Source organism: Colletotrichum abscissum (assembly GCF_030869225.1).
Source record: "Colletotrichum abscissum strain IMI 504890 chromosome Unknown Scaffold_3.1, whole genome shotgun sequence".
In the NCBI taxonomy this organism is placed as follows: domain Eukaryota; kingdom Fungi; phylum Ascomycota; class Sordariomycetes; order Glomerellales; family Glomerellaceae; genus Colletotrichum; species Colletotrichum abscissum.
The window spans coordinates 92730-114786 of NW_026850209.1; the positions used below are offsets into that span (position 1 = coordinate 92730).

At 52.0% G+C, this 22057-nt stretch overlaps 7 protein-coding genes across 7 annotated transcripts; 4 read left to right on the forward strand and 3 right to left on the reverse strand.

Annotated features, from left to right (window-relative positions):
• Positions 1 to 3465: 3465 nt before the first annotated feature.
• CABS01_01388 (uncharacterized protein) lies at positions 3466 to 4038 on the reverse strand (the record flags this gene model as incomplete). Its single annotated transcript, XM_060534768.1, has 1 exon — positions 3466 to 4038. One exon carries the CDS (start codon positions 4036 to 4038, stop codon positions 3466 to 3468), a length of 573 nt encoding a protein of 190 aa, XP_060397957.1.
• Positions 4039 to 4278: 240 nt separating this feature from the next.
• Positions 4279 to 5055, forward strand: CABS01_01389 (uncharacterized protein; the record flags this gene model as incomplete). Its single annotated transcript, XM_060534769.1, has 2 exons — positions 4279 to 4424; positions 4788 to 5055. The coding sequence occupies 2 exons, from the start codon at positions 4279 to 4281 to the stop codon at positions 5053 to 5055; spliced, it is 414 nt and encodes a 137-aa protein (XP_060397958.1).
• Positions 5056 to 5689: 634 nt separating this feature from the next.
• On the forward strand, positions 5690 to 7713 carry CABS01_01390 (uncharacterized protein; the record flags this gene model as incomplete). Its single annotated transcript, XM_060534770.1, has 4 exons — positions 5690 to 6095; positions 6153 to 6417; positions 6466 to 6977; positions 7028 to 7713. 4 exons carry the CDS (start codon positions 5690 to 5692, stop codon positions 7711 to 7713), a joined length of 1869 nt encoding a protein of 622 aa, XP_060397959.1.
• Positions 7714 to 8967: 1254 nt separating this feature from the next.
• CABS01_01391 (uncharacterized protein) lies at positions 8968 to 9263 on the reverse strand (the record flags this gene model as incomplete). Its single annotated transcript, XM_060534771.1, has 2 exons — positions 8968 to 9021; positions 9069 to 9263. The coding sequence occupies 2 exons, from the start codon at positions 9261 to 9263 to the stop codon at positions 8968 to 8970; spliced, it is 249 nt and encodes an 82-aa protein (XP_060397960.1).
• A 3843-nt stretch (positions 9264 to 13106) lies between these two features.
• On the reverse strand, positions 13107 to 14541 carry CABS01_01392 (G-protein coupled receptor; the record flags this gene model as incomplete). Its single annotated transcript, XM_060534772.1, has 3 exons — positions 13107 to 13908; positions 13954 to 14220; positions 14267 to 14541. 3 exons carry the CDS (start codon positions 14539 to 14541, stop codon positions 13107 to 13109), a joined length of 1344 nt encoding a protein of 447 aa, XP_060397961.1.
• Positions 14542 to 14860: 319 nt separating this feature from the next.
• Positions 14861 to 15125, forward strand: CABS01_01393 (uncharacterized protein; the record flags this gene model as incomplete). Its single annotated transcript, XM_060534773.1, has 2 exons — positions 14861 to 15036; positions 15086 to 15125. The coding sequence occupies 2 exons, from the start codon at positions 14861 to 14863 to the stop codon at positions 15123 to 15125; spliced, it is 216 nt and encodes a 71-aa protein (XP_060397962.1).
• A 5931-nt stretch (positions 15126 to 21056) lies between these two features.
• On the forward strand, positions 21057 to 21905 carry CABS01_01394 (uncharacterized protein; the record flags this gene model as incomplete). Its single annotated transcript, XM_060534774.1, has 1 exon — positions 21057 to 21905. The coding sequence occupies one exon, from the start codon at positions 21057 to 21059 to the stop codon at positions 21903 to 21905; it is 849 nt and encodes a 282-aa protein (XP_060397963.1).
• Between the last annotated feature and the right edge of the window lie 152 nt (positions 21906 to 22057).

Sequence of the window (22057 nt, forward strand, 5' to 3'; positions counted from 1 at the left end):
GTCTTTCTTTTCCTCAGCAAAACCTATACTGCGCCAATGCCGCGTGGAGGTGGGGAACGTCTTGCGGGAAGTCCACATCGCGGGTTTAGCCTCCAGGCCTGAGGAGGAGAGAAGTTCCAGGCCGCCACTATCAGCCGCGGCTTGTCTCTTCCCACGTTGACGCGAGGCGCTAGCCTCATGGGAGATCTACACTCGCCAACCGGGACGTGGAGGTGCTCGTGCTAATCTGCCATCAAAGGACATTGCGAGAGAGCTCCTCCTAAACCGGCCATTTCTCGACGCCACGAATGTTCAAAAAGCTTGAGCCCCCAAAGCCGGACGACGACGCCTTTTTTTTTTTTTCAACGATAAACGCCATATCCATTGATTCACCACAAGGCCTCGCCGACGGGCTTCGAGCCGGCCCTCATCATCAATGCCTACGCACCAGACTTTCAAGCCACGACTGATATCGAGTCCACGCTCTCGTACGAGCTGATAGACTTTCGGGAGAGCAACGATACCATCCATCACGTTAGCTCGAATATCCCAAGAAACGAACTCCATCTGTGCGCAACGCCTCACGAACCTACGACCCAGCTGTCAGGTTAGGCGCGTCTTAGTCTTGCTCTTCAACCGCTCGGATTGCCGAAGAACTACGCCATTGTCCGAACGAGGCATTGGAGTCGCCTGCTTTCTGGCCTTATCGTCGATGTCGGACCCCGTCGCGATAGCTTCAACATCGGAGACCGCCCAATCGGCCTTGAACTCAAGCCCTCCATCGCCCAGGCCTATCCAAAAACGTTCGCCATCGTGACTCTGTCCCCTATAATCGATCAAGCCGCAGCCAATGGCCTACTTGACTATCCCTTTCTTCATCTGGCCGCTCAGCTTTGCCGTCTTTCCAGATGATAAACCAATTACAACGGGAAATCCAGCCATGAGGCAATTTCTTGCCTGCAGGCGGCCGCTGCAGTGTATACCTTGGCAAGCGAGACATGTCTCGAAGCTCCTTGATAGGACCACCAAGGTCGGTGACCGGTGCTTTGCATCATATGCGGGAAATTCGTCCTTGTACCGAGATTGAGCTTGTGACAATGTTCTGCTCTCGCATCAGCCCCTGCTGACCATTGCCTAGCTATCACCTGTTTGCTCTTTTGCGGCTGACCTTGCGTGTGCTACAGCCGTCATCAGTCTGACTTGAAGCCCTCCTCACTGGCCAGTTCTCCGGAGGACTCAGACATACGCACGTCGTACCTTGCCTACGCATTATGCACTGCTACAAAAGGCCGCTATTTTCCTTGCTCGCTCGCTTCTTTATCGTCCAGCACTACGGAGAGTTTAACGTCGGTCCTAGACCACGCCCGATGCGTCGTGGCCAAAATGTCAAAGGGAGAGGTGCTCCGTGCTTGTTGGGATGGAGCTATCGTGATCCGATCTTCCTCCGGTATTCAGCGGTAGGCCGTTAGGAGATGTTGGAACATGTTTGTGGCCAGGCCCGTTGGCAATTTCGAGTTGGTCGCAGGTGATGGTTGGCAAACTGGGCCCTTTGGGGGTAAGGTATGCCGCATCTAGAAAGGGCTCAAGAGTCAAGACACTCTTCTGGATGGCACGAACGGGAAGTGGAAAGACCACAAAGGCCCTCTGACTCTGGCTGGAATTGAGCTGGGACTTGCTTGAGACCTCGTTGGATTGGGTCTTTGTTGGAATAAGCAAAGGGAAAGAATGTTTGCTCTCCATTGTCTGAGTACCTTGTTATCGAAGAAAGTTAATTCTTTCTAAGTTATAAGTATAAGAATATAGTTTTAATAAAATAGTATAGTACCTACCTAGTACTTAAATTAAGATACTTTTTTAAGCTTGCTATAAGAGAAAGATAACTATATTACTAATTACTTATTATCGAGGTCCGTAAGTAGCGCTATAGCTTTAATCGCTATAGCTTTAACTATAATAATTTTATTCGTAATAAGCAAAAAATCTAATTATAAGTCCCTTAAAAGCCTCTTATTAAGAGCTATAAGAGCCTCTGAGTTAAGTTAAAATGCTTACTAAGATATTAATAACTAAACTAACCTTATAATAACGACCTTAATAAAATACTTAGTAAATAACGTTAAAATCCTTACCGACGTTAAGTATAATTTATAAAGTATAATAACGCGGCCGTAAAGTATTATTAATATATCCTATATTAAAAAGAGTATTATTAGTACTAACGAGACGGATAGGGCCGTATTAATATAGCGCCTCGGCTTCTTCTTATAGCTCGAGGATAATCGCTTTAAATAGTATTAGAAGTTTATTAAAAAGCTCTTTTAAGTACTCCGGTATATTTATTACTATTTCTATAATAGTAAGACTCCCGGCGCTTATATATAAGAGTAGGTTACTTACTTCTAAATAGTAATACTAGCTTATTAATAAGCTATCGAAACTGCGATTCTAGCAATCCCTTAACGAGGGAGAGGGTGGAATGGAGGAAAGGATGGGTGAGAAAAGGGTTGAGGTTGAATAGTGCGGAATTCGAGGGCAGGGTAGCGTCTATATGTACTGCGGCAATCCTCTAGTAATGCAAAACGATGGAGTTAAACAGTGTGCTCTCCATTGTCGTTGGTTGGCAAACTCGCTTAAAGTGGCCAAGTGAGCCGCCAAAAGGATAGTGGAGGGTGGCATGGATCGCTCCGCGGCGCACCTGGGCGTGTTGGGCTTGGCCGGACGATGCCATCGCTGAGTCGTGAGTGGTCCCTGGGCCACTAAGGTGCTTTAGAGTAGGCTTGCCAGCAGTTACGGCCGCCAGGACGTGCCCCGCAGACTGCAAAGTCCCCTGACACGGGCCCCCTAGCGGCGCCGCTGCAGTGGGAAGCTGGAACCTGACCACTCACGAACCACCTTGTCCCCCAAGACGGTTTAGATCTGGCAGACCTCAGGGGTGGCCCTGCCCCGGATTGCCGTCTCCCTGCAGATCCACCCGCGCCCTGAATCCAATCTGTGATCCCGACTCTTCCACCTTGCAGACGACATCCCAGTGGCCCTCTTTCCCTGCCTTGCACTCCATCTCACTCTTACCTTAGCCTTTGGGTTGAGTCTTGCGAGTCTTCCAACGCCAACACCAAACATCGGACTACGATGCCACCGCCGTGGCTTCGCAGCTAGCCACTTATCAGCCCCTGCTCAAGTGTTGACGTTTGCCCAGACCAGTGGCCCCCTGGACCCCTTCACAAACACATCCACGACGTCTCATCGTCTGCTCTCTGCTCCCAACAAGCGGTCTGCCGGTCCGAGTCTCTGGAATCCGCTTCGAGCGGGTACTGTGTAGGCTGCAATGCCACCATATCGCCCGGATCGTCACTTTCTCGCCGGGGTCATGGACATCCCCGGACGACTTGACCGGATGCCTTCCGCAAGACGGTCTGCCGGGACCTACAGAGCCACCAGACTGCAGAGTTGACAGCTGAAGACGACACGACCGCGTCTGTCATGGACTCATGGAGAGATTCTGTACGACGGCTTCCCCGCCGGTCTTGCCGCTTCGCTGCGGATCGAGAGGAGCACCGCCTTGAGTCGAGAAGGCAGCTTGCAGCTGTCTTCAATGGTGCGAGGGCACTTTGCAAAAACGGAAGCAAACACGGCCCCGATGCTTCCCCATCGCATGTCTAGCTCACTTTCGTCCAGCACGAATGGTGTGCACCAGGCAATTTGGATTCCAAAGATGCGGCTAGTTTCCACAAAGACGCAGCTCGACGCGCGAACTTGTCGATAGTCCACAGCCCCCAAAGATAGCAATGGGTTTTGCCATGTGGTCGGCAACGTAAGCTTCGCACCGTCCCTTTCGCTGAAAGCTTCCATGGGCGCCGTCTTGGAGTGTTCGGGGCAGGGGCAGTAAAGCAGGACACAATGAGCATGTCCTGGTTTGCCTGCCCTTTTGCGTTCCATTCTGGCCAAGAATGAGGGTCGCAACGTGCCTGGAGTCAAGGGAGGCCGGGCAATGGAATTCTGCTGTTTGACAATGCGAAACCCGTTGACGGTTCGGAACGGTTCGTGAAGAAGAGCATTCATCTCAATATTTCCTCAACCAATGTGGCACGGCGCGATGCGTCCCGTTGACGTTGGCTGCCACAAGTCGCCGCTGTTGTGCCTGGTGCAACTGGCAGTTCGGGCGTACAGTCACTTCTTGTCTGTGAGCGAGGGCAAAGTTGACGATGCCGGCTGGGACGCCCTTGTCTGGTGGTGGTGGAATAAGCAACGCGGGAGGAGGACGGATTGAGACAATGAAAAACACTTGCCGATCAATGTCCAATGATTCTAAACCAGCACGACCAGATGGATGGGGGGCCCAAGGGCCATGACCGGCAGGACGCCACAAAATCTCAGATGACTGCATGGGCTATCGGCGAGATTGAGAGGGGAGCCAAGACCAAGGGGGTTCAAGGAAAGCCGGTTGTGTTAGTCCCAATTCGATATATGGACAAGCCGGGGAGCACAAATTCATACTGGAGCTTGATCGACCGCCGACTCGGCTTGCGAACCAACCTGCTTGCCCAACAGTATCAACTGGTGTCCTGGTCCTATCCATAGCACGGTACATAATCAGACGGACACGTACGATCACACACTGTCGAACCTGGTTCCTGTTGGAAGAGAGAAAGTAATTACCTATTTGTACAAATACAAATCTCTCGGAACGGGCCACTCACTCTCTTCTGACGCACTCTTCCCGCTCTTGTGTCATTTGTTTCTATTCTTCATCAAGTACCGAGAGGCTGGCCCGTTTGTAGGTTGCGCACTTCATACTCCCGATTCCACAGGTTGTTGTCGTCGGCCGCACCGGATCTCGACCTGGAGTTATCATCCCTCACGTTGCATTTCGCATCTGCGGCGCGTGTCGAATCTCCTGCAGCTGCCGCACAAGCACGACGACAACCGGAAGCGACGCTCGTGCACGTCAACTGTCAACTGCCATCTATCTGCAGTTTCGCATACCGCATCTTTGCATCCGCGTCCGCGTCCGCGTCCTCGCCCTCATCCTCGTCTTCCCTCGGTCCTTCCTTCCCCCGGCTTCCATTCTATACCTGACGTCTCCTGCCTTCCCGATTGATACAGGTTTCGCGTGGTCCTCCTGATACACTAGCGCCCTTCTCAATCAGAACTGCACCTGCCTCTGCCACATCGTGACTGCCCTTTCTTCTCCTGCCATCTTTTCTCGGAATTGGCCAACCAACACATTCAACTTCCTCCGTACACCACCTGCCGACGTCGGCTTCCCATTTTCACTTTGTCGAATCTTCCCTCCCTTCGAGACGGCACTCTCGTCAATCCGATTTCTTGCATCTCCCCCCTATTCAACCTTCGCCGGCTCTCCTCCATGGTCCAGGCTGTCGGTCATCGCAGCTTTTCAACCTTTCACCCCTGCGACTTCCTACTGCCGACCGCAAGTGTATCTTAACTTCATCCTCACTCACTTCTACGACGCGAATCATCGGACGGATTACGACCTCAGCCTCCACAGGGCCCAAACGTTCAGCAACACGCCGTTTTCCGAACTTCGGGCATGCGATTGATTGGCCGGTTCAAGCTCACAATTTTGCGTCTCAATCAGCATCAAAGCCGCCTGGCCGTGTATTCACAGCATCCCTAACACCTCACCTGGCCACTCGGATCGTTATTGCAACACACGTCTCTCGTTTGGACCGACGAGAAACGACTCGCAATGTGGGAAGTCGTGTGGACGGACCCCGACAGGGAGTCTAGGAAGGAGCACCGCGAGAGGAAAGCAGTTGAGCGGGAGCACAAGGATAAGACCAGAGTATCTAGGAGTTCCATGTCCACTCGCAGCTCTTCATCGTCCGACAACAAACCGTTCAGCTTCTTCGGATCTAGGAGTCTTAAGAGGACACTGACACCATCGAGCACCAAAACATCCACCACACACGCTCTCAAAGCCCCGAGCATCGATAGCACATTCAGAGGCTCGCTATTGTCAGCTGTCTCGGAGCCACCGCCACTACCCACGGAGCTCCCATGTAGCCCCGTCACCACGGTCGACCGCACTTACATGCCGCTAGAGCAGCATTCTGTCGAGTCACAGCAGAGCTCACCAATCTCATCCAACAGAGGTAGACAAGCCCAATTCCACAAGCTTGCCACAGCTCACTGATATTCAGGATTCCTAGACTCTGTTTTCTCTAAGTGGACAGACACCTCTATGGGCGGTCCGACATCCCCATGCAATACATCGGTCGCCGAGTCGACGTCGGCAAAGAGGGAACATTACGTGCAGACCCTCGGCCCAACCTCATTTATCACCAAAAGCACAGAGGTCACCATCCTGCCTCGTACGATAGAAAACGATATCTCAGGCATGATCTCTCATATAACCATCACAGCTGAGCCAGTCAAGGAGGAGCCCCCAACACCTCCACGTTCTCCAGCGGCGCAGTAAGTGCCTCGCAATCCCCTTACAGCATCGTCACTGACAAGATATAGGCCGGCGGTAACAGCCATGATATCACCGGCCATGCTCGACTCGCCTGTCAACCTTTTTCCTGGACATTCTAGTCCGCAGCGTTCATTGCGGCGAGTTCCTTCATGGTCCATGGCCTTCAAGCCCAACAACCCAGACTCCTGGAGACCACCAGATGCCTGGGACTGTGGTCCACCTCCGGAAGTGCGAACGCCAATGATTGAGGCGGTCATTGAAGAGACACCAGAGCTCGATGCCGCATGTGCCATGTCCATGGATCTTAATGGGATGCAGCGTGAGATCAGGCGAATGGCCGCTGCAAGCCATAGCATTCGCCTCTTGCGGTTGAAAGAGGTTTGGGGCGAGACCACCGATGCTAGCCTCTACAAGGAGCTTGAGATGGAAAAGAAGAGATGGATGCTTTCTTCTTTGCACAACATGGACAAGCCAGTGGAGGTGGACCAAGCGAAGGCTCATCCCAACAAAATTACTCCTGCCAAGGCGAAGAAGGTCCTCGCGCTTTACGAGACTCAGGGTAAGTAGAGGCAAAACTCAACTTTTCGTCACTCTGACTAACTTGCACAGCAACAACCTCATACCTGGCCGCCATCCACTTCAATAAGCAAGTGTACCATCTGGCTTCATCGCCGCTGTCTCACACACTCTTTCCAAATATCCACCCGGTTAATGTACCTGCCATTTCGCCATCGGCCTTCCCAGTGGCCCCGTCTCTGTTCGGCATAGTCTACTCGTTGGCACTACCGGCGCTTCTGCCATCGCCTGAAGTTCCCAGTCTTCTCAAAAATGTTCACCGGTGCCTCGCTGCCGGTGGTGCCTTTCACCTTACGTTGATCGACCCCCTTCCCGTCACGAGTACGTTGGGTCCTCTGATGCGTTCGTGGATTGAGGAAAACCTCATCTTCAACCTAGAGAAGAACTTCCGCTGCATGAATCCAAGCAAACTCTTCCCTCTGTGGTTAGCAGATGCTTCCCTCCGTGCTGAAGGCAGTACCATCACCACTGTGAGGTTTTCCGCCATACCACCAACAGACAGACCAGACACGGCCACGACCGATGCCGAGGTGCTTGCAGATAAGGCTGTCAAGCAGGAGCTCCGCAGTATCGTCGGCCGCATGCTGTGGAGGGAAGTATGGGGACAGTACATTACTGCAGATCAGTGGTGGTGGGAGAACCCCAGAATTGTGGAAGAGTGTGAGCAGCTCAAAACAGCGTGGGAGTACAGCATCATCGAGGCGGTCAAAGAAGCGTGATGATAGTCGCTCTGTCTCAAACTGGTTGGTTCTCTCGCGAACCAAAAACGAACGGATGGAATGTTTTTGTCACTTTGAGGGAGCAGAGGTGTTTCCCTCGGTACGGCGTTGGAGGCCAGATTTCTTTCACAATACCCCCCCTGGATGGCCGACAGAGCCACTTGCTTTACATATCGGCTTGGGAAACGGATCCAACGGGACACGGTGTGATTTTCTATGTATGCCACTGTGCTCTCATTTATCAGGCTTCTTGGGAACTTCTGAGAGGCCGGGTGGGCCCGCAGCATTACGGAAGAAGGCGCTGCCACTATACGTTGGAATCAGCTGTATTTATTACTTTGCAAGAGTACCCAATGTCGGCAGCAGAATTATACAGACTTGAATCACGTATCGTTGCGGTGAAGTCTATGTCAGTCGGTGGATGTCGCTCGTGGAACAGACTTGCCAACCTTTGAGTGTGAAACGTATCCGGCGAGGTTCCCGAAGCTTGTGCTTGACATTTGACCGTATGACTCGAATATTTAATGATGTGTCTGAATTTGACAGGTCGAAAAAGAAGAGCAGCAGGCAGATTTGTTTGGTTTTCATTTCGGCTATGAAGGCAACCCCAGATGAGTTCGGATTTACCGGGCAGAGAGTTTCCCAGCATCCCCCCCGCACATCAAGTTCAGGAACCGACCTTCATCTTTAGAGGGCTCCACGATGATGGGACCCTGGTGTTAAGACGAACTATCGCTTGAGGGCTCATCCTGGCCCCGTCTTCCCCGCATTATCCACTTCGTTTCTTACATCGCGGGAAACTTTTGGAGAGTTTGATTCTGGCATATAGTGTAGGGCCGGGACCACAGAGTTGGTGTCTCATGCTAGGCGTCGGAGGCCGTACTCTGCCGGCTGAATGATGCCAAGATGAGAATTTGGAGGTGCGCGTAGGTGGTAGTGGCTCATGGGGCCGGAGGAAGGACAGTCGACACACTTGAAACACGAAAGAAATGAACGTAAGTTTGCCTAGTTCTGAAGGCACCGTGATCTGCTCGTCTTCTATCCATCCCACCCTGCTTTCTTATCAACGAAAAGATGAGAGATATTGACTGACGCGAAGAGGTTTAATGATGAACAACATGCTTATTGCTGGCCGACTTATTTCGGATTCAACGCATTTCTTCTCGTCATTTCCTGCCCGCTCAATATCTCTACTCTCCTTCCGAAAGTGAGTGTTGATAATCTCTATACTCGTAGGTATCCTCAGAATAGTATTCATCCCGTCTCATGGTCGTAGTCTTTTCTCTTTGATGTTAGCGCAAAGGGCTCTTATCAAGCTTGAGTAACACAAGAAAGGGGTCGGGGGTTCGTAGTACCTCAGGGCTGAAATCTTCTCTTCTCTTCTCGTCAAGTACCTCGTTCTCATCTTCTCTCTTCTCGAGCAGTTCCTCCATTTTCTCCTCCTGTTTGGAGGTTTGCATATCGTTGTTATCGCAGATGATTATTGTGGCGAAACCCGCTGTGTAGAGGCTGACTAGGGAGACGGCTAGGAAAGTTGCGAAGAGCGGCATCATGGAGGGAAGTTGTGGAGGTATACTTTTGAAGAGGGTTGGTGTATTCGAAGTTGGGGTGGAATGAAAGCTGGTGGGATGATGTCTGTCGTAGTTGATATTGGAAGAGGAAGTCGATGCTGTCTGATATTTTGTAAATGTGATGTGTATGTGTCGGGTTTGGTGGTTTCTCTTCTTGTCACGAGTATATCAAAGATATGGAAGGAAAAGTTTGCATCTCCTCAAGGTTTCTGTCTGTAATAACCATACCCCATCGTGAACAGCGACAGCTGCTCAACCTTTGCGGGCTGAAGCGGTTTGCCAACCTTGAGTTACTATTCGCGGCACATGGTGTCATTTAGGGGCAGATATTACCCATTAATACACATGCAAAGGTTTCGAAAACGGAGTTGACGATATAGTTTTCCACGATGATATTCACATTGAACAAGGCTATCGAGTTCCTCGACTTATAATGCTTCTATGAAGACTACATCGCGTGGAAGTCTGGATGGAAGATATGAAGCTAAGCTATCTACACCTCACTCCGACAGAGGGAAGATGAGCATTAGAGCGAAATGTAGTACTAGAGTCGGCCTTGGGCAAGAATATCGGTTTGCAGGACATCAGCATCTTCTCAAATCCGACCTCGCTCCGTCGCACTCGTGCCATCTCCTCAAAGGACATTAGCAAACGTATCTACCTACGAGAAGGGCGAGTGTACAGCCCGATTCTTCCGTTGTATAGCCAAACCGCACCAGGTCAATACAGTGATTACGGATAGCCACAGAGAGATGAAAAGAAAAAATGAAAAAAAAAAAATGAAAAAAAAAAAATGAAAAAAAAAAGAGCAGTCATACGATTTGTAAGGCACATACACGTGTTGCGTCCCCAAAACTGCGGTACTTCTTGCGCTTTGACGTCCCTCTGGTAAGAAAGTCCCCAAAAAACAGGGCTTGCTAGGAGCAGCCACTGCCGTTGAAGAACGCCCTAGATCTTCATCACCGTTGAGAGAGACTGAGAAAAAGTCGGCGGGCAGGGGTGGGGCTGACTTGGACTCGACCGTATCGGCATTCATTGGCATGTGGGTGTATCTGGCATTGTTGTTGTTGTTTTTTTTGCCTCGGGACTCGGGCAGACGGTATTCATCCCGCCACTACTTCGTTATCTCTGAAGTTGGGGGGATGTTGATCTTGTGATTGTAATTATTATTATGTAGTGATCCGCGGCCCGCGCGATGCTTTTGCTGCAGGTACGCTGCAGGGCGAACATATCCATACATATTGCATCGGGCCACCAGGGAACCGTCATTGCTTTATCTGAGTTTGTGTCTCGGGTCTGGTGGCTCGTCAACTCGTTGAACGCTCGAGTCACATCGTCATCGACGAAAAAGAAGAAACGACGGATGTCAAATGAGGTACGGCCATATGACGGCCACAGGAGATGCAAGGGCACCATCATCCTGCGCGCCCACACAAGTTATCACGATGAATGAGAGCGCGCGGGGGTTCACTTCACGTCCGGATCCTCGGCCTCCACCAGCGCGCGGGAAGAAAAATCAGCCACGTAAAAACGAAAATCTCCAAAGCTGCGCCCGCCCCACCGTAGCTTAGACATGCATTTCGGAAATCGTGTAATCCAGACCCCCCAGAAAGCAACCGTGACGGCAGATGAAACGGGATCGTCGGGAGCGGTTTACCATTCGAGAGAGCAAGTGCCGTGGTACCGTGGTATCGTCAAATGTTGCTTCGTCGGGACTCGGGGAATTTTGACTGCTACAGTGCTACTGTCTGCATGCCTGCATCGTCTTGCATGCGACTTCTTACACTAGAGAATGGATATCAATAGTCCCGTTTCTCGATGAGGATCAGATCTTCGACCGCGGCATTTCTTGTCGTTTGGTACACTACATTGGTTGAAGCTGCCATTTGTCTTGATGGTTCCTCCACGGGCCAGGAACCGCCCTGAGCCCGCGGTGTCTATCATGTACGTATAGAGTAATAGTGTCATGTTGGGGGTATAGGGCGACAAGGATTGAAATGCTTGTCAAACCGTCAGAGCAGAGCAGAGAAGAGCAGGTGAAGGAGGGGTTCCAATAGCAAGAGCAGTCACTTCTAAACTATGTTGGCGGGAATATTGCGAATCGGCGAGATGAAGCAACCCGCCCAGTTCAACACTCCAAAACCAACATCACCTCTAGCTTCGAGACCATGGTGATTAATACAGCATCATTCTAGCCAACGCAGGCAAACAAACCAGGGCAGATGCAACGGAAGAGCACGGCGAGCTCGAGGTGATCCCTTGCATCGAAGCCAAGATTCGGGGAAGCAAATCCGCCCGAGAAGGCATCGCCAGGTTACCAACTTCCCCCGCGCTCTTCCATCGTTCTCTGTTATTTCCGCAGCCATTCTCTGAGGACGAGGTGCGCGATTGTCAATCAGGTCGACTTTCAAAAGTACATGCGGTAATGAACACCCCTGTATGCCCCTGCATGCGCGCCGCCAAGGTTCCCCTCCAACTTGGCTTTGTGGGATTGCGTGGGATCTTTTTTCTCCAGAAACCCACTGGGCTGGGAAAGTGGGTTTGCGTGGGAATAGGGAATGGAATGGTACTCGGGCAATTTGCTCCATCTTCTCTGCAACCCCCAAGTCCAGCGCAGACCTCGTCCCAGAGGATAGAGGGGCGGTGTATCCGTAATTCTTTCTCTCTCTCTTTCTCTCGAGTAAAGATTGACTAAAATCTTCATCAGCGTCAAGCAATGTAAAACTTAAAAAATTTGGTCTGCACAAATTTTCGTCAGTCCTGACTAAAGACTTCTTTCCTAGTACACTGCGTACCTGCTCAGTGACATGGCTCCCAGCTAGGACTGAGACGAGTGTCCCCTGAGAAGAGATCAGCCAGCCGCAGAAACACCGACAGCAAGTCAAGACGGGAGGCTGTAACACGAAGCCCGACACTCAAGAGACGAAAGGAATGGAGGGCAGCGAAGCAAGGCAGGAAGAGGGGAAAAAATGACACAGACAACCCCCGCGTCCCAGCAGCCGTCTGCATAACCAAAAGACAAACGCGAGGTGCCGGCAGCTTGGCACCCTGGAAAGGGACCACGAGTTCGTTTGCTCAGCTTTGCTCGTGCAGCTGTCTTCGCAGAACACGCACCGCCCCGAGAAACGTGCGTTTGGAACAATTTCTGAGCTCACGGACCGTTGGGAGTGTCGATCCATTACGTTCTCTGCAATTAGAAAGAGAGAAAAAAGAGTCCAAGCACTACCCGCAACATACATACTTACGTGCTCTGCTTATACGGCACGGCTCCTGCGCGCGCGTAGTGCCCTGAGACGAGACCAGACGACACCAAGACGAGACGAAAAACCCAAGTCCAGACTTAGACTACCCGAGGAGGAGGAGCGCGCCGTTGGAAAAATGCAGGAATCCATCTTAGTCTTCGGGACCGACGGCACGTGGAAGCTGAATGCGCTTTCTCTCTTCTCAAGTTAGTCCGTCTGGTCGTGAGCGCCAGTCTCAACGGCGTCTTTTTCGTGGCGTTGTGGGCAAAATACATTTACTAGAGACAACGAGTTCGTCAAGAGACGTTACATCAAGGAGACTTCACAAGGCGGAAATGTTGAAGTTCTGCAGAGTGACAAATGAATAATAAATGATGTGTTTTCTACAACCAACAGATTTTACAGACAAGATCGTTATAAATATCCAGCTGGGGCATGCCAACGCAACGAATGCCCCCCAAAAGCAAAAAACTGAAACCTGCTTCCGCGGCAGGGCCTCCCAAAACAACAACATGGCTTCGGGGTATCATCCACAAGAAATTGTTTCGCTATCGTGACAAGGGCACATCTCCTTCACACACTACGACCGCGATGGCTGCTCATTCGAAGCCGGTCGACTATTCGTAAGCTCCGTTATGCTTTCACTCTCGTAGTTTTTTGTCCTGCGGTTCTGGCTCGGGATCTTGAACTGGTCGCTGTGCCTGAAACTACCCACAATTTCCGTCACATCTGGCCGTCGAGACGAATATTTAATATCGGTCCATAGCGTCTTGCAGGCTTTCCATGAAGTCACCACATAGATGAGCGCATTCCAGAAGCCCTGAAGCGGGAGAACAAAGGCACTCATAAACTCTAGCGGCGTCGAAGACTCCTTGGTGTGTATGACCGAGTAGACGCGGTTGGCGCTCGACGGGACCCAAGTGATCAAAATGACTGTAAAGAATAGGATCGAACACTTGGTGTAAGACCAAGCCGCGTTGTTGAGCTCGTAGTTGCGTCGACGAGCAGAGTTCATCGGCCGCTGGGCGGAAGTATCCGCCGTGTTACTTTCGGTAGGCGGGATAGCCGCTTCGGCTTGTGATTCATTGCGGCTATAGCGATTGGCAGAAATGCTGACAGAGTAAGCAGCGTTGGGTAGTCGTGGGACTGGCCCGGCTTCCGAGCCACGTCTTCCCACTGTGGCAAGACCAATAGAACCCTGAGGCTGATCCATCGCTTCCGAGGTGACGTAGACTTCGGTCGTCTTCATCGAGGTTAGAACGTCGTGGAACGAGTTCATTTGGTCGTGGTCCGAGGAGCTAAAATTGTGAAGCTGCTTTCGCTTTTGGTAGATTTCTCGGCCCGCGCGGATGTAGATGAAGAAAGTGATCAAAATTGCAATCCTGGAACAATTAGCAAAGCCCAATTGAAGCGACAAATAAACCTACCAAACGGGTCCGTAGAATGTGAGAATGCGCCAGATCTCCCACTCAGGTCGAATCCAGCACCATAATGTCGCGTTGCCATAGACCCTCAATCCATCGCCGTTCCTGACAAAGACATAGACCAGGGCTGGGATAAAGGGAATTCCATAACAGCAAACGAGATACGGTATCTCCATTCTCCGTAGTCTTTCGGCGTCGAACTTGTAGTAGAATGTCAAGTAGACGTTGATAGCCATAGTAAGCGTCCAAAATGCATCAGCCGGCATGAACCTGCAGTGTGTTAGTCGCGAACCAGTAGCGGGGCCGATATACCAACATTTGAACCAGGAACGCCTGAAGCTGGCAGCCTGGCGAGTCCGGAGAACCAATGTAGGACCTTGCCATGAGCGTTCCAACGTTCGTCATCATATTTCCAAAGGAAGCGAAGAATACAAGCCGGTTGATGGGTTTGTGGAACGCTCTAGACGAGCAAAATGTGACAATGATGAATACACATCCCAGCAGCGAGAAGACCGAGCAGGTTCGTTCTATGATACTGAGAAGGTCGAGGTCTCCTTTGTCCAAGTTGGCCTTCTCTTGGGGTGTGTCCATTTTGTCGATGGTAGTATACGGAACCGGCAAAGGCCCTTTTGTGTGGCCGGGTCGATTTACACGGTACGAAACAGCGTCAGACTGGTGTCTGCGTTGACGGCAACCAGTGATGTTTTGAACAAGTGGTAGTGATTGTCGACGGCTTTGGTCGTGGGCCTTGCTCGAAATGTTGTAAATCGGTTTCGTGAAATGGTGGATGGCCAACCGTTCAAGTACGCTGACCTCCCTCACTGAAAGGTCCCAGCCAACGAAAGTAGCGACGACTCCGACGAGCAACGGGTTGTAAAGGTGTTGCCCAACCCAATAGGGGCAGTCCAATATGTCAACTTCCTATCAAGATTCTATGCGAACTCCTGACCAGGATGGTCTGCAGGAGAGCACAAGCGGATGTGCTGAGCCAGAATCCAGGAACCGAATTGTCGAGAAACGAGAACCAACATGGTCCGGAAAAGGCGTAGAAGACGGGATCAAAGATGATGGCAACGACGGTAAAATGTAAGAAAAGAGGAAAGGAGCCAGTCATCAACTCATCGAGGCGCCGCAGGCCCTGGGCCTTCGCATGGCGTGTAGCAGGGGCTGTGTAGGGCCGGATTGGCCAGGATGCTGTCGAGACCATGTTCCATGTTGGGACGGGGCGTGTAAGTAAGTACGTGAGTACCCTCCTGGACACCCTCTTGGGCAGAGAACCACGGGAGAGAAGACACTACAGATACCTGGCAATTGCTGGAGATTTGGTGTGGTCGCCATGTCCGCGTGAAGAGAAGTGTGAGGGCACTAGGGAGTTAGAGGATGGATGTTGTGGAAGCTGGAACAGGCCAAGTGAAGGACTTAGCTCGCCGCATCCGGACCCACTGGAACCAGCTTGGCGCGGGGTCGGACGAACCTGGGGACGCCAGGGACCCCTGGTTGATTCCCTCCAGCAGCACCGTTACAAGGCCCCCCTGGCCCTGGGCCAAAGTTCTTCGTTAGGTGGGTGAGCTGTCGAGCTGCATATCCGTAGGTATTCTGCAGTGCCCGTATTCGTTGAACAAAATTGCCTTCAGTTTCTGAACTTCCTGAGTGATGGCCGTCGCCATCCTCCCCCACCGCGTGGCCTCCTCATGGTGATCGGATACCCCTGAGCTGGCATTATGATGGGAGCTTGTCATCCTACCCAAGCCAACCCTGTACTTACTTCAGGCGGAAATATCATGTTTTCTCGCGGAGCTTGGACGTGCAAACCTTGGTCAAGGCGGCGGGATGGTCAGCGGAAGGGTACCACGGTTCCAAACCCCAAACTGTCTGGCACTCAGGCGCCTCCTGGCCGATGCCTTTCTCGACTTCCATCCTCCTAGTGAAACCCTTGTCAAGCCACCGCAAACCAGGGATCGAGGGCTGTAATTTGGATGTGTCGTTGTTGGACCAAAGGGAGCTCGTGTTTGCTGACCCCATGAAGAAGACTAGCAGGGTAGTTGCGATAAAAAAGATCGGGATCACGACTCGAGGAAATTGGGAGTTTTCCATAGACTGTAGGGCTAGTTGGCCTTGCTTTCAACGAAATGCTTAAGCCATAGAAGGGTCTCATTCTGCAACCCTCTGATGGTGCTGTTGGAAACGGGCCGTGGGCGCTGACGTTCTGCTGCAAAGTTCCGTACAGCACCATCCAATCTAATAGGGCATTGCCACGCTGTAGAAGGCGGCAGCTAGCGAAGACTGACGTCCGCATTGCTTTCACCGTATCATCCGGTGTGCTGGTGACAAAGCCATGGTGAATCAGGTATGAACAAAGACTGATCTCTGACCTCTCAAGATAGGGAGCCTTTCCGTTTGGGGACGCAACGGTCAGTGTGCAGTCGTTGGTTCGCGCAGGGCCTTACGAAGAATTCGTCATTGAGATGGAAATAGGTACCTAGCTTGACGGCCAGCCACAATGACTCGAAATGCCGTCGATTTTGCTGGCTAGCTGCTGCTTTGTCCCAACATCTCTCAGACCGGCTGACGGCACGGTGGTAGCTTCGCCCACGTGGAGAGCGCCACGATCGACGATGTCTCCGAGCTGGTGGTGAACGGGTGCTCGTAGGATGGAATCAAAACTGAGACGAAGTCGACGGCGGCGTGATGTCGTCTGGAGTGTGGTCTCCTATGGGTTTGAGATGGGACGGGGCGATACTTTCCAGCGCCGCGCCGTCTGCGAAATTCGTGGTTCCGACTGCTCGGTGCCAAGCCACACGCCAGAGACGAATCTATGGAAGATGGCTGTTGGAATGAATTGTTGGACTGGACGAGATCACGCGGTGATGAGAGACCTAGCTAAACCTCGGCGACGAAGCTCAGATCGATTTTGACCGACCCCAGTTTTAGACAGCCACCTTACAATTAGGCACAAGCTGTGCCGTCGTTTGAAGACCCAGACGGGATAGTACGGCCGTACCGAGGTGTCTGTTGGAGGATCTGGATGAACGCTGATTAGCTACCAGGCCTGCCAAAGCCCGGAGGATGGGAGGTGTAGAAGCCTAGAAGGGTTAAAATGCATTATGAAGGCATAGTCTGGGGGAGGAGACTCGTGAATCTGCAGTGCTGCGGTGCATGCTCCGAGATGAACTTGGTTGGGTGCGGTCGACCGGAGCGAAGCAGCAGGTGCCAGGAGCCTACGAATAGGAGGTCGGGACCTAAAGAAAAGGAGGCCACAGGGCGGGAGGTTTCTGGTGGTGACAACGAAGGCACGAAGGGTGACATTGGAAATGGAGAATTTACCCACATTTACCCCAAAACTGCACCACTCATTCCCCAGGACCCAGGTGCCTGTTCCTGCCTATCCCAAGCGGGGGAAGTGGGGCTCTCTTCCGAGCATCGGTACGTACCGCACAGATATCCGTATCTCTTCTGGGAATCGGCAACCACCAAGCTTTTCGAGTCAAACACGCCGGCCTTCCAAGAGTTCAACCATGGCAAAGCCAACACGCGGGTCCCATCCATAGGGCCTAGCCCAAGCTGGAAAACGGATGGACTGTTTGTCTTCATTCACCAGCTTAATTTACCGGCTTATGCCGTGCCTCCGCGACTCTGGCTGCCTACTTCACCTTTCTTTGAGCTCTTCGTTGTCGTTGGCCAGCCTCGATCCTCGGTGCTGACCTTTTTTTTTTTTCTTTTTTTCTTCTTTGTGTCGCGGCGGATCATAACCTCGATCATTCTGTTATCATATTCCAGCGGTGAAGAAGCTTGGTATGGAATCCGGACAAGAGGGTTGCCTCCGAGGCTGGTTGCCACTGACGGCATCGAATCATGTTACCTTTGCCTCCAACAGATCCGAGGTCTTGGTGCCGGCGGTCCATTGCCTCTGAAGGGGGTCAAATTATGTTTCATCGATCGCAGCGCTCCCAGACTGCTACCTTGGACGGACTTGAGGGCGTTTTCCCGGCTGACCATGGCCTCGGGAGTGGCTCTTCCCCCTAAATACCCAGAGGTTCCTCGACCAGGTCTCTCGTCTTGGCTTCTCGTGGGCAGGTACTATACGGTCGAACTCTAACATATTGTTGGTATACGACCCTCCGCCACAAAGCGACGGATCTATGGATCTGGATGACTCAACAAAGTAAAGGTGGGCAGATTGCGGAGAAACACAAAGAGGCCTAGCGAATTGGTGACATGGAGAGAGTCCTATCCCAACTTTTTTCACTAATGCCTTTATCAAAACCCCTCACTTTTCCATATAGTCTACGGATACAGACAACTACAGCAGTTTCAGAACACACTAGTCACAAAATGTCGACAGTCAACCACACCTGCTCTCTTACCCCAGACTTGCCTGCTTCAAGGGTCTGCCCTTGATGCGCAATATGCGTGATCGAAGGAGCTGAACCTGGCCGTCCATTCGGGGTTCTCGTCCGTGCGTTCCTGTCAGAATTAACATGAGCCGCCACAACGCCGCGGAGGAGAACTTTCCCCTGTCGACTCGGCCAGGGCGGTGGTGTCGATGCCCTTTTCAGCCATAAAATTCGAGCAGATACCTTACGCACTCTGATATAGTCCTCTCTGCTGGCCAGCTGGGTGGTGACGACTTTGTCCGACCTCCTTGTGGCTGGCTTTGCCTGCTCTGGTGGTCTCGTCGACTGGCGGCCTGGGCATCATACAAAAAATATGAACGAAAGGAAGGAGGGGAATACTGACCTTGTAATTCACGCCCCTGTCCGGACTCGAACAGCGCGCCCCTCAGTCAACCCGAACTCTGACTTCATGGGAGTATTTGTTTATTTGACCATTCGACCACCTCGCACACAGCTTGACCTGACCTCGCCGACCTAGACGGGCGCTGCTGTGCTGGTGACGGGAATGGGATTGAGGGGGGGTATATACTCCTGGCCCCACTTGGTAACGTAGATTGAGGAAAGAGGGACGTAGAGGTGGGAAGGAACGGCTGAGCGAGGCCTGGATGGTAAATGCTCAAGATCATGACCCATAGGGGCGCACCTACCTAGGTAGCTTCCGCTCGTCGCAGCCGCCTTCACGTCCTTGTCCACAAATCACTACAGACCCAGACAAAGGTTGATGAAGAGCGAGAAGGAGAAGTCATCGCTCCGTATCCTGGTTTCTAGGCCAAGAAAAGCCTCGTCCAAGTTTGAGAGTGACCAGAGCCACTTTGGTGGCAGGAAACAGATATAGGCAACGGAGAACCCCCCTCGCTCAACTTTCATCTATGCAGTCTCTTGTCTTGTAATTCAGCCACCACGAGAAGATGGGACACATACGAGCCAACTGCCTCATTGGGTGGCTTGTCTAATCAACGTGCCGCTTTCTTGACAGCGCTAGCGTCTGGGGTAATACATAGACCCGAACGGTTCTTTTCGGGAAAGGAGGGCGATGGCTCCTATCAGGGGTGCGTACGCCACCACGGCGACATTCGCGAAATTTGAGCATTTCTTCCGAGGACGCTTTGACGGATGTAAGCTGAATCGGTGATATTCTCTGGGGGTTGCAATTCAATGTTCCCCTCTGTCTGGTCCAGCCACGCGGGGTAGACAGGAAGACCATAGTTAGTTACTGAAGGAGGCTAGAGGTAGCATGGGCTTGCTTGAAGGGATCCAAAGGAAGCCGAGAGAAGCCCGGGTGGGCAGAGCTGTCGTCACATTTCACATTGCGGCGAAGGACATCTACTTCCTAGGTGTATTTGGCCATGGCGAGTCCGAAGCTTCCAACATACTCTTGTATCCAGGCCTGTTTTTCTGTAAGTCTCTTCGGCTTGTCGTCCCGTCATGCCCAGCTGCCAGGGGAACGCAACTTGGCGTTCGAACAGAAACCACTGATCTGTGGTCAAGGTAGAGAGGCACGGCTGGGTTGTTTAAACTGTTCTGGGCAGGAGGACGAGGCGGACTACTCCAGTCGATTTGTAAAGATGTCAATCGCCGAGGCCAAGCAAGCAGTCTGACTTTCCACTCGAGACATACTCGTCGTCGGTCGGTTGACCGTTGATCTACACTCTACCCTAGCACTATCTGGGTCTCCTGGAGTCTGGACCAGCCGCAAGCCAACTTCTAAGTGAATTCTAGCGCTCGGTGAAGGTCGGTCTCTCTTTCGGCGAATCTAAGCCAGGTTCAGTATGGTCGAAGCAGTGGCGTCGCGATAGTCGGATTATGCCTTAGTCGTAGTATTGCGATCGTTGTTCAATCTTGAGGTCAGTCTTTCTATCGAAGGAAAGTCGAACGGGAGATGGCTTGCCAGAAGCAAAATGATCTATTGATTTTCCGTATCATGCAGTAAAGTAAGGTAAGTTGGGATCGAACATTTTCAAGCTCACAATTGAGGTACGAGATGGATAGTATTGCCGATCATCCTTTTGACTGACATCGTCAGTCTTTAGCCCTCATCTGGAATCCAAGGTCGACTTATGCCTGCCAGAGTTCATTAGAAAGCAATAGCTGTTCAAGGTTTTGGCTAAACTTGTGGCTTTCGCGATTCGAAATACTGAAGTAGGCTTTGTCCCATGTCTCATCCAAGGCCATCGAAGCGGCAGGTACCGCTTCTTTGGAGCATTCTCCTGGAAGAGGACAGAAACGACATGTCATCTCGAGAAGTCACAACGGCAGAGGAGCCTGCTTCATCGCTGTTGAGTCTTTGTGGGATTCGGCATCGTCTCATTGTTCGGTTTCGAGGTTGAACGAGGGCGGCTTCCATGGACACCTTCTAGTTGCTTGTTCGTCGCACCAGGGAGTCTTTGCTTGTTGGCTTCTAGAAACCTACCCTTCCATCGATGGAGAATAAGATCTGGGCCATTCCAGCTTTGTTGAAACTTCACGTATGTGGAGGGCCAGAAGATGCGCGAGCAAGCTTTGTAGGTACAACCAAGTTGAAAATAAGAAGACTTCATCAACAGACAGCCTCAAATGAAACCCATGATTTCCAAGTATTCAGAGCATGAGCAATCTTGATCTTGAATCCTGTCAAATGGCGGATAATCACGCATCTTAGTATCCTCGTCACACCCCTCCCAGATAATATCTGAACTCTCCACGAGGAACGGCACAATGCCACGAGGCCACAGAATGTCGAAACGCGCGTCCAAACGCAGACACGCAAGCCCAGAACCGGACTTGAGTCTCACAGAAGGGATCCCCATCATCAAGGCCCGTCGATACCCCCCGCGAAAAGACGTCGAATATCACGTAACAGGAAGACACCGGTCGTTGTATGAACACCATCCTCCCCCTCGTTCCCCCAAACGCCACCGACACAATCACCACATCGAAGCCAAGTCGAACACAGATGGCGATCTGAAGATGATCCCCATGCCACCAGATTCGCCCTCGACAGCCCTCGTTCTCAGGACATCAAGAACACCGGGCCATAAGAAAGACAACCGAAAGAACGACGACGACAGCTACCTGGACATCGTGAGACGCCGCCGAAAACCTAAGCATAAGCCCGGCCTCGAGCTGAATCTCGAGCCGGTGATCCACAGAGCCTCGAAACGTCGCCGCAGCATCATAGACGATACCGGACGCGAGATACATGAGCAGCAACAGTGCAGCGACCTCGTCGTCGACAACTACCGCTTCCGTACTCGCATCCTGTCCCTCCTGGACGAGCAACGCTCATCGGTCGAGTCGTGGGCCCGCAGCGTCGGCGCGGGAGGCCCGGCTGAGCCGATGGACTGGCAGCCGGAGCAGGAGCGGGTCGTGTACATTGCCCGCGACCTCGTGGAGTACGGGTGCTACGAGGACCGGTGGAGAATCGGGGGTGGGCAGGAGGAGCAACCGCGGCAGCAGCTGGAGGGCAGGCCGACGGCCCAGCTCTCGTCGGAATTAGTGTCGTGGGCCGATCAGGTAGAGGATGGGTCGGACATGTGTGGGGCGCCGGTACTTGGCTTAAGTCTTGTGGATGTGATTGAGTGAAGCGGGGGTTGGGCTGCATGAAGTCTAGACGTACATGATGGGGATAGGGGTTCCTGAGCTTCTACTGACATTCGATAATGAAGGTAATCGGAGCCAGACGGAGTGTGAATGATCGCATATCAGGATGGATGCTAGTCACTGCGAGAGCCAGT